At 37.7% G+C, this 11,888-nt stretch overlaps 1 protein-coding gene across 1 annotated transcript; it reads left to right on the top strand.

Moving 5' to 3' along the window:
• The first annotated feature begins 4,250 nt into the window (after window positions 1–4,250).
• On the top strand, window positions 4,251–9,645 carry LOC143918356 (UPF0047 protein YjbQ). Its single transcript, XM_077440214.1, has 3 exons — window positions 4,251–5,601; window positions 8,264–8,400; window positions 9,103–9,645. Exons 1-3 carry the CDS (start codon window positions 5,445–5,447, stop codon window positions 9,307–9,309), a joined length of 501 nt encoding a protein of 166 aa, XP_077296340.1. The 5' UTR covers window positions 4,251–5,444; the 3' UTR covers window positions 9,310–9,645.
• Window positions 9,646–11,888: the final 2,243 nt, after the last annotated feature.

Genomic DNA, 11,888 nt, shown 5'->3' with positions numbered 1-11,888 from the left:
TATTTATAAATAAATAGGCATCATACTGAGAGTCATAAATGCACCAAACGTAAGGAAAGTAATTTGCCACACTTTAAGGTCTCCCAGAACCTTTTGCTCCAGCCAACTAAGCTCTGGCCCTTCAATCTGATTCATTATTTTCTTCTTATACACTTTCGATTTTAAAAAGAGGTGAAAGGATCCAATACCACTTCCGCAGGCATGAAAGAATGCCAATGACTGGAATTTAAGGAGTGGCGCGACCGCACCCTTACGAGGCCACATTCTTAATTACAACCCCTATTATATTTTTGTTGGTTATTAAAATTGAAAAGATCGTGGTGATAGTTGTGCAAATTATTATTTAATTTTTTGAGGTACATATGTTTGATTTCTATGAATTTAATATGTATCATGAAAAATCAAATTAGATCGAAGTATTTGAAATTGACTTATTCTGTTAAATGTGGCTACACTTCTTAGGTCAAATTTTACATATTGTGATAGTAATTCATTTTAAATCGCGATTTTAGATATAATTTATTAATAGGCACAATTTGATTTATATTTTCGCAAATATGTATGTATTTATTATTATAAGTAAGACGGTGGTTCTTTTATATGTACATACATACGTGGGCTGGACATAAGTTTACGTACAATTTCAGCGCGGTTTTAATTACTGTATATTCCATGTTGATTGAAGTTTTAGAAGTCTAAGATAACATAATTTAAAAATAGTATATCTTAATTTTATAGTAATATCTTAGATAATTCAAAAATAGTAGTAGAATGAGAATTGATAAGCATGATTATCATTTTTGCAAATATGGTAGTGGATATAGGGGAGAGAGGGAAGAGATTGAAATGGAAATGGGTGGGTCACGTAGCCAAAATAATGGACGAGAGGTGGACAAACGAAATATTATTATTATTAGAATGGCACTCGAAATCATGTAAAAGGGTAAAAGGAAGACCGCAAAGAAGACAAAATTAGGAAAATATGTGGGATGAGAGTTGTGCAAAAAGGAAGACGCCAGTAATGGATCCAAAATCATCCAGCTGTGAACAGGTCGCCTGTGTGCAAACTTAAATTGGCCTCTCTTTAATTTTATCAGCATTTGTATAAATCATATTAATAAAAAACGTAAAGGAGGTTAGTAAAAAAATGAAGTGCATGAGAGCAGTACAAAAATCTTACCTTGTGATAAATATAGTGTGGAAAAATTTAATTACAATAAAAATTAACCTGAAAAACACTGTAGGAATCTCGTCATCGCCATCGAAACATCTAGTGCGACGGAGAATACATTTCTCACGCTCAACCATTGACGTCATCTCAAGTCGAAGAACACCTGCATCCATTAAGTTAAATCGAGTGGAACGACGCCAAACATTCGAGCATATTCCACCCCAACAAACCAATCAGAACGACATCAAGTCAAAGAACACCTGCATTCATTAAACTAAATCGAGTGGAACGACGCCAAACATTCGAGCACATACCTACCCCGCCTACATTGGTGACCCCGACGTGATCTGAACTACGCAGCCGTCACAGCAGCCCACAGCGCAGCCAACACAGTCCCCTACATTGGTGACCCCGACGTGATCTACGCAGCCTTCACAGCATTCAACAGCGCTGTCAACACTTCCTACCCCGCCTACATTGGTGACCCCGACGTGATCTGAACTACGCAGCCTTCACATCAGCCCACAGCGCAGCCAACACAGTCCCCTATATTGGTGACCCCGACGTGATCTACGCAGCCTTCACAGCATTCAACAGCGCTGTCAACACAAAAAATCAAACCCGCCTACAACACAAAAAACCAAAACGTTTAGTTCTGAACGTTTTCAAGTTCATTCATGAAAATGTAGTATTTTTACTTCCAATCCCACTTCTAGGACATTGTTCATTCGATGACCAACCAAAACTCAACCAACACTTGAAGAAATAAATCTAGTAGTCGCAAAGATAATAGAACATAAAATACCTAGCTCTATGCGGATCGAAGCTATACTTGTTATCCCGTTATTTCCACAAATTAAAGAAGGGATGTGTTAAAAGTTGTAACTTGCAACACTAATTCAAAAGAATACAAAAAGACAACCTAACTGCATTTACAATGTCTTGTTTCGTAGTTTTAAAGGAATATAATTTTTTTAGGCCGCCTGTGTGTGTTGCACACACTTGTACATATGGTAGGCGCGGCCCTGTCTGTAAATGATGATGATGATGATGATGCACATTTGAACTCACCATAAATGGGGGGGGGGTAACCAATTTTCGATTAACTGTTCGACAATTAAATGAAATAAATTGGTAATACAGAGGTCACAAACATCCAAATTTGACAATTCACATTAAATATTCAATATTTATAAAAATATTCTCCCGTTAGGAATAATCTGGTACGGGATAATTACTACTTGAGAAACTGTCCGCAAAATTTGTTTGCCCTCGGTAAGCAGCGATGCATTATCGTACAGGCACAGGTGGCTTGGTGATTTTTACACATCGCTAAAATCTCGATTACGGAAAATCTCGCACCTGAAAATTCCATCAATCGAGAGTTATTACCCAAACATTGTTCAAAAATTGTTCATTGCCCAAATCATTGCTCAAAAATTGCCTCATTGCCCATCAAACATTGTTCATTGCCCAAATCTCGTATAAAAAAGCATTTGTTGAGCAATATTTGGGCAGTTTTCCTGAGCGACAAATTTTTGTGCGACAGTACCGCGCGAGCGATTTTCGTAGCGGCGGTAATCCTGGTAGCGATTCACATTTGGGATGTAACTCGTTTACCGTCATACTGTTACACTGCATTCAATAATAAAAAGACGCTCTGTCCCTTTCGCGCGCTTCTGTGTGAGTACGTGAGCGCGCCAACTCTCATTAACCGACCTGTATGCACGCGAACTATCTTACTAACGAGAATTCGTGATTTTCGTGGCATCCACTGTCGTAATGTGCGAAATAATCCATTGGGGCCTTCAACACAGTCAATATTACTAACAGTATCAATTACCGACACAAGCACTGGCTTCCGAAACCCCAAAATATGTAAAATTTTAAACTTCATTTTCATATATTTCAAAATTAAAATAAAACTTGTTATGGTACTTTATTCTGTTATTTATTCAATTTGCAATTAGTTTTCACTAGTTGGGGGCTCCCAAGTTTCGAATGGTTCCCGGAAAACCCCTTGACACCCTTTTGGTGGAATTCTATTGCGTTAATTCTCCTTGAGCATCTCTGAAAGTTTGGATGTCTCGAGAGTGCATTTTTCCGGTCACCGTTTCGAATATACTCGCACATGCATAACGAGCATAGAAGTAGAATGCATAGAATCGCTCTTAGCCTCCAAAAATGTTGCTAAAAAAAGAGTTTGTTCATTGTTTGCTAAACTTCGTCTCTCTCTCTCTCTCTTGTCTCTTTTCTGACTTTCTGTCTCTCTCTTTGATGGCTTGCTTTTAGACGATACTTTTGTTAACAATGACCATTCTATGCATTCTACTCATAGATATAGAATAACCATAGATGCGCCTTTACGCTCTAAGCCAGTCACCCTGTTGGACCATGCACAAACAAAGTAGTGCATGGTCCAACTCACAGTAGCTAGTTAGCTTCTAAGTAGGAAAGGTCGATTGCATAGATATTGCGGAGATCTTGTCGTCACTAATCGAGGAGTGCGGGGGGTTTAACTAGCGGGGAAGTGGTGAAAAAAACGACGACCGCTGCGTCGACCTTTTTTTTCCCAACTTCCCCGCTAGTTAAACCCCCCGCACCCCTCAGTTAGTGACGACAAGATCTCCGACCAAAATTAGGCGTCAGGGCCCATCTTTGTATTATCGGTCTCCGTGACGAGCCAGAATGTTAAATTACAGAAAACGCAAATATCGGAAGGCAAAGATCGAAAATCGAAAGATCTTAAGTCGAAAGATAAAAAATTGGTGCATGGTAAACGGTACATACTCACTTAATTTGCACGAGCAGGGTACAACATGAACAAGAGGAAAAGCCAGTTTCTCTTGTGCCTGTTGTACCCTGCTCGCGCAAATTAAGTGAGTATGTATCGTTTACCATGCACCCTTTTTTTTTGATCTTTCGATTTTCAATCTTTGTCTTCCGATATTTGTGTTGTAAGATCGCCGATTTAGTAGTCGGCGGTCATCAGTGCAAGACAGGTGAGGGGGTCACCAGTGTAAGACAGGGAAGGTATGTTGACCGTATCCCGGTCTAACGAAACACGTTTTGTGTAGTTTGAAAGAGGATCGTTTATTTGCGTTCAATTGGTACAATGGTTATTGTATGTACGAAGAGGTTTCTTCGGAGATGTGATCTAGTTGAACTCTAGAGGCTCACTCTGCCGGTGGAGGTTGCTGCGTTGCTTTATAAACGTTTTGGGTTGAAGTGTGTCGTGTGCACATCTTTTGTTCTTGGTACTCGCGAGCGTGGTTTTATGGGTTCATACGCCTGGACGTAGTTCGTGGTTTTTATGGGTTCAGTGAGTTCTTCCTTTGTTTCCAAGACACGTGTATAGAAACACGTGTCGACCTTTTGACGAGGCGAGCGTGTGCCATGCGTTAATGACTTTCCTGGATATGTGTCGCAGTGACCTGATGAGATCATTTCAGTTGTACTATATGCCTACAGTGTTTTCTGTAATTTAACATTCTGTCTCGTCACGGAGACCGATTATATATCTATGATTCTACTTCTATGATAACGAGCAACGAAAAATTCACCGTTAGGTTGTCAAGCGTGTCACTGCGACTGCAGACATTTGGCCGAAGAGAGGTTCGAATTTCGAATTAAGCGATGGTAAATAAAATCGCGCGAAGTAATTTCGAATCTCCCGCTATCGACGCGGCACATTTGAAAATAGCAGTGTGGAATTGAACCGAAAAGATAATCGAAGAAGAGTGGAATGCGATATAAGCTCAATGCGGCGGAGGGTGGATGCGGGGGCGGTGGGTGTGGGGTGTAGGGGCTGCAGGGGGTGGTAGTGGGTGGCGGGTGGTGGGGTGAGTGGGTGGGAGAGCGAGAGGAGCGGTGCGGTGGTGCGCGCGTGGGTTGCGGCGTGAGGTGCGGCGGGTGCGGGTGCGGGTGCGGGTGCGGGGCTCCGACTCCGACTCCGACTCCGACTCCGGCTCCGACTCCCGGCTCTCGACTTTCGGTGTCGTGTCTGCCGACCCTCGAGTCGCGGAACAGAGTCTCGCCCAGTGGTCGGTGACGAGTCGTGAGGACGAGGGCGTGGAAGAGTGCGAGAGCGAGAGCGAGAACGAGAACGAGAACGAGAACGACGAGGCGGGTGAGAGTGACGTTGACGTTGACGTTGACGTTGGCGTTGACAGCGACGGTGAGGGTGAGGACGAGGGCGGGTCGGAGGAGCGGTCGAGAAGATGCCTTGGCGAAGGGCGTCGTGACGAGCTGGTGAATCTTGGCCCTCCCCGCCATGGCGTCGAACCGCGGCATCCAGATCGGCTCCGCCTGGTTCCAGCGGAAGCTCAACCTTCGTCCGCAACATCGGGGCGTGCATCTCGTCACCGAGGAGATCCTCAAGCAGATTCCCGAGCTGGCGCACTTCTCCGTCGGCCTCTGTCACATTCAGAGTGAGCCCCTTCCATTCTCCCACGCGCCCCTCACCCAGTTATCTAACCTAACCTCGCTCCCGACAAACGTTCCCTTCCCCTTCTCGACTGTCACTCCCCCTTCGAATGTCTCCTCTCCAAATTCAACTACTATTCTCATACCATCTATGTCAATGTCAAATTTTGTGCAAATTACGATATTGGCTTTCTAGATGCTGGAAAAAGTGCATCGCTCCATTATTTTTCGTTGCTCATTTGAAAACGTTACCAGTTAATATTCGGTGTTATCAATCTTATACGGAATTCGAAGTCCAATAACAGTACCATTTGGTTTCTAAAGTCTTTTCGTTAACATGCCAATAATAGTTTGTTTAAACTTTTATTTAAACATATTTCAAATATCAAAGTTATAACTCGTTATTTCTAAACCGGTGGTTCTTAACCTTGTTGGAGGTACTGAACCCCACCAGTTTCATATGCGCATTCACCGAACCCTTCTTAATTGGCACCCGAATCATATGATTCGGGTTTGTGTCTTGACTTCTGCCGAACCCTTGAGACTGACTCACCGAACCCATAGGGTTCGATCGAACCCAGGTTAAGAACCACTGTTCTAAACTAATTGTTATTGTATTAAGCGCGAAAAATCGGCGCGAAAATATGTGATTTTCATAATTTCAAATTTCTATTCCTCTCGCTACCTACGTTTGCAATTAACTGGCTTAGCAAAGAAGCTAAATGATTAGAAATTAAAAGAACTGATTATAAATAACTGAATTTCGAATGATGTCAATAGTAATCGCCTGCTCTCGTTTGTCAATATAATCAATGGAAGCTTTGATAACATTTTCTCCTTAACTCCTGACTCATTTTGTTAATTTTTCATGTCTTAACATCCTCCTACCCGATTAACCTACATTCTGATTCATATATTGAACAAAATGTATTATCATTTGAAAAGAGTCGAATATAACGGAATTGTGATTAAAATATTAAATATTATCAAAATCTATCAATGAAACCAAATTTCATATTATCATTTTTAATATAAAACTCTTAATTGTTTTAATAAATGTAGATCAAAATGGAAAAGAGTGAATGTTTCAAATTGATAATGATGATATTTTATTCTAAATTCCGATTTCAAATTATCTTGACTTTTCAATGCACATGTATGGAAAATGTCAATGGAGATATTTCAAAATGTTTTTAAAAGGTCGTGTGACATTAGATTCATATCTATGCGTGTAGATAAGTACAGTTGAAATATCATGTATTCAATGTGGGTTAAATTTGCTCGATTTGCAAATTATTTTAATGTCGATCTGTTTTGTTATAATTAAAGTGCATTGTTGATTGTAAAACGTTGACAATTAGCACTCGTACATAATCAACATCGTGTTGATTAGATTTATTAGGTCAATTTGATTTAAAACATAATTGATCTAGAATTACTTTTTGAGTAATTTTACCCTCTTTTTATTATCGATTATATGTGCATTATTGCTTAAAATAAATTGTATATAGAAAAGTTGATCATTAGGAATATCGCCAAGATGGTGATATCGGAACGTATAACTCTGTAGCTTTGGAATATGGATAGCTCTAAACATATTGGACTAGTAGATAACTTTCCTCGGAAGCCGGTTCATAAATGATAATTCAATTAATTCAACACTCAGTTTTAATGAATTCTGAATCAAATGATATTCTCTTTCACTAACAATTCCCAAACTCATACTCCAATAATTCTCAACGAATGTATATATTTAATTTATCCATGTTATAAATAACTATTAGAAGTAGGAAATAATTATTTATATTTAGGTCAAATAATTGACATGTTCGGTAGTAAAGAAGAAGAAATAAAGAGATATATGAAATTAGGAGAGAGTGCATTTGGACGAATGAATGTTGTTTTTAAATCAAAATTACCACTCTGATTGAAGAAAAAGATCTCCGATCAATGCGTGATGATCTATGAATGCGAAACTTGGACATTGAACACCAAGATGCCACACAAAGTTCAATGTACTCAAAGAAGTACAGAACGCTGTGTGTTTGGCATAACGAGGAAAGACAAGAAACAGAATACGTGGGTGAGAAGTATGACAAGGGTAGTGGACATAGTAAAGAGACTGAGGTGGCAATGAGCGGGCCACATGGCTAGAAGAATGGACAAAAGAAGTGCTTGAATGGTACCCGAGAGAATGCAAAAGGGTTTGGCATAACGAGGAAAGACAAGAAACGGAATACGTGGTTGAGAAGTATGACAAGAGTAGTGGATATAGTGGATAGAGTGAAGAGATTTAAATGGCAATGGGCAGGCCACGTGACTATTAGCATGGACGAAAAAAGTGCTAGAATGGTACATGAGGGAATGCAAAAGGGTAAAAGGAAGACCGCAGGGAAGATGGGTAGACGGAATTAGGAAAATATATGGGGTGAGATAGATGAGAGTTGCGCAAAACAGAGACGAGTGGAAGCGTATTGGAGAGGCCTTCATCCAGCAGTGGATGGTGAGCGGCTGTAGATGATGATGATAAATCAAAATAAGAATTGTTATTATTTAATTTGTCCGAGATTTTTTAAAGTAAATTTGTTTTATGTATGTATATAGATGTCAAATTTGTTGGTTGGTATTTACAACATTATACTAATGTATTTATCTAACATGTTTCAGTCATGCATACGTCTGCCAGTCTCGCTTTAAATGAAAGTTGGGACCCCAACGTTAGGGACGACATGGAAATGATGCTTAATAAAATTGTACCGGAAGGGCTACCATATCGACATTCTTGCGAAGGCCCAGACGATATGGTTTGTAAATTATCATCACTATTATAACACGAGACAGTCGTTTCTGATGCGTTATTCGTAGTACTGCATTTTCGGCACTACCGATGAACAACTCAGAGACGTCACTATGGCTACGATTAAAAACGTTTCTTTACCTTGTCTGAAATTGTTTTATATATGTAGGTTTATTATAAATGCGTTATATATTATTACTCAGTCCTTACTTAGTCTTCCTAAGAAGCAGGAAATTGGGTGTCTCCACTAAATTTTATGGTATACTTGTATCAAATTCTGTTTTGCATCCTGCACTCTTTATTTATGTGCACTTATCAACTAATTTCAAACATCTTTTGCAATAGCGATTTACCGACTTTCTAGCCTCTGCGTTTACGTTTTATACGTATGTTTAAATTCGTTGAATCTGCTTCAGAAATTCATTTGTATTGGCAGCGGCTGGAAAGTTTCGTGGACTTTTTCAACTGTAAAAATTGCTTTATTTTTATATTTTACTTAGACAACAAAAAAAAAATCAAACATTTTTTTGAGAATCAAGCTAAAATAACATACGTATGTATCGAGCAAGTCTTGTCTGATTTATTAAAAGTGTTAATTCATCGTTGTTGGAGTTATGTATGGACAGCACTTGCTTGAAACATAGTGTTCAATATTGTTGTAAAATGAATGTGTATAATTGTAATGCGTTTTTGTGTTTTTTGAATGCAGCCAGCACACGTGAAGGCTTGTTTCCTGGGCTCATCATTAAGCATTCCGATAACGGAAGGGAAGTTAAATTTAGGCACGTGGCAGGGTGTGTGGTTGTGCGAGCACCGTAACCATGCGGGCTCACGCAAAGTAGTGGTGACCTTATCGGGTTGCCCGCGAGATTCACCTCTGTCTCCCGTGTCCCCTCTGGCGTCGTGCTCCAGTTAGGAACGGCCGGGGGGCAGCCATACCCCCCACACGCCACACTCCCGCTCCTCCTCCAAAGCCACGCGCAGATAAGCAGCAGGAGATGTGCCGAACCCTCGTTTGTTTCAACACAGTGTTTCATGTGGAGACGGAGACCCGTGGAAGAGCGCCACTGTGTACCATTCCAGCCAATCTATATAAGGTTATTAAAAAAAAAATAAAAAAATCGGAGCTTACGGGACGCCGTAGAACTTTGTTGCGCCGTCTCGCCCGACTCGTCCGTCTTAATAATGATCCAAATGTTTATATCTATTCCGCTTAGGTGATAATAAAAAAACAGACATTAGATTTTACTGGTTTTTTGTTTTTTCAATGTGAAGAATGCTTGAGTGACTACATTTCTATATACATATATACGAACTATCTAAATGAAATTCGCTCCTCTTATTCTAGTGGATGTGCTTTTTCCGTTATAGAATACGATAGAGTGGAATTGACGTAGGAAATGTTAGGATGGCAAACATACATTTTAAAAAAATAGAAACTGTAGTGACCCTGCACTCCGATTGTTGTTTTTTCATTTTTCACGTGTACATCGACCGAATATATTTGAATTATAATCTACTCTATTCTCGACACGACAATATGTAAATAAGATTATAAAGTTATCCGAATATTTAATAAAAATAGTGTACGCCCGATGGGCGTATATATAAATATATATATAAAATATACATATTATATGTACGTATGGGATTTTGTAAATAGGAATGTGTGTGTTTGGCAAAATTTTTAAAGGAAAGTTATTGTTCCAGTAATGCGACTTGACAATATGTAAATAGATCATGACAGCTGTAATCTATTATATTATTATTATTATCTATATTTTCATTGTTTTTGATTTCATTGTATTTTTTTAGAACAATTATTATTAATTGTTAAAGTAAAGTAATCTATTATATGTATATGAGACAAGGGAAGCATTTTTTACATTAATTATTGACCTTTTGTTGTATGTGAATGCTTACGATAGATGCCTTGCGGCGACGCTGTCTTCGTCATCGCTGCTTACTCTTACGCTGGATTCAAATTTTTATTAATCAAATTTAACTTATTTGTAAATATTGTCAAGATTCTGTCGGATTCATACTGCCTTCTATTTGTATACTTAGTATAATTTTTGTCTTGAACGATTCTTTGCATTTTTTAAGTCAAAGAATACAAAAGAAGACATAAAATTAATTCTTTTTACGCTATATACTCTCACGACATGACACAAGAAAAAAACACAGCGCACACACTACGATACATACTATATGGCAAAGGGATATTTTTCAATTTTTAGTCTACATAACAACTTTATTCTTATTCTCGATTCATTCATCTATTACATTTTTTGTCTTTAAGACGTAATTTTATATATACATTGTCTTCGTCAAAAGACAAATTACACTCACATACAAAAATAAATCATATTTAAAATGTACATGTCTTTTGCAATTTCAAAGTAAATATTTTTACGATTAAAAGATGGGAACAAGAAACACGCTACATTCCTTTAATTAATTACTCTTATGATCACATTTTAGAGAGCTTTCTTCAGATTACACTAACACACACACACACACACACACACACACAGACACACAGACAAAAACAAAAACACTCACTCATATGTTATGTAATTTTTTAAACTAGCATGCACTCGTATGTTTTGTATTTTAAGGATTCCGTATATTTTTGTTTTCTATACTTAAGTTGATAAAATTTGAGTGAGATTTTAAAATTGACAGAGATAAAAAAGTATTTAAAACAGTACTGTACTCTACTGTAGTAACATAAAATGTAATTTTTTGTAGCCACTGTGTTTACGTTGCATATTTTTACTTGAAACTTCTTCGATAAAAGTTTTGTAATGCATAATATGATTCGTATTCAATAAAATAAAGGCTTATTACGCTAAAGAGTAAATTTTCGTTTTTTTACTAAATAAATTTTTCATATCAATTTTTCTTCAGAATGTAAATAGAGTTTGTAGTTTTGAAATTAATAATTGAAATATATATATTTATATATGTGTATATATACATATATGTATATAAATATACATATATCTATATGTGAATAATTTATATTGTTTATGTTTGAAAGAACACCACGATATATATGTTGTGTAAATATGTAAATGCAGGTCATGTAAATATCAATACAAATGCATGTGTTCAATGAGTACATGTACGCCGATTTTGCATATGTAGTAGTTTTAATTGTGTGCGGTGGCGTTGATGAATTTTATAATGATTTGATTTAAACTTGGGTCTTTTTGAAACTTTTCGAAAGTGGTACGCGACTGGGTTGACATTTTGTACTTGAAATTTCAAAAGAAATATTGAAGTATGTTATTGTTTTTATAAGATTTTTATTGAATAAAACTTAGTCACAGCAATATATGCAAATTTCACAGATTATAAAATTAAGATATTGTAAAAAAAATAATATGATAGTGGTGGTGATGATCACGGTGTTGAACATGTTATATTTATTGTTTTTCGAATTTTTATTAGAAATTTACATATTTCACTGTTTTTGAAAGCACCACA

The sequence above is a fragment of the Arctopsyche grandis genome, chromosome 10 (genome assembly GCF_051622035.1).
Source record: "Arctopsyche grandis isolate Sample6627 chromosome 10, ASM5162203v2, whole genome shotgun sequence".
In the NCBI taxonomy this organism is placed as follows: domain Eukaryota; kingdom Metazoa; phylum Arthropoda; class Insecta; order Trichoptera; family Hydropsychidae; genus Arctopsyche; species Arctopsyche grandis.
This window is presented reverse-complemented; position numbering and strand designations above follow the sequence as displayed.

Bases quoted from the DNA above. Each gene is read 5' to 3' on its own strand.
- LOC143918356 (XM_077440214.1), top strand. From the start codon at position 5,445: ATGGCGTCGAACCGCGGCATCCAGATCGGCTCCGCCTGGTTCCAGCGG. The intron at 5,602-8,263 runs GTGAGCCCCTTC...AACATGTTTCAG, and splicing joins CGGCCTCTGTCACATTCAGA to TCATGCATACGTCTGCCAGT. The intron at 8,401-9,102 runs GTTTGTAAATTA...TTTTGAATGCAG, and splicing joins GCGAAGGCCCAGACGATATG to CCAGCACACGTGAAGGCTTG.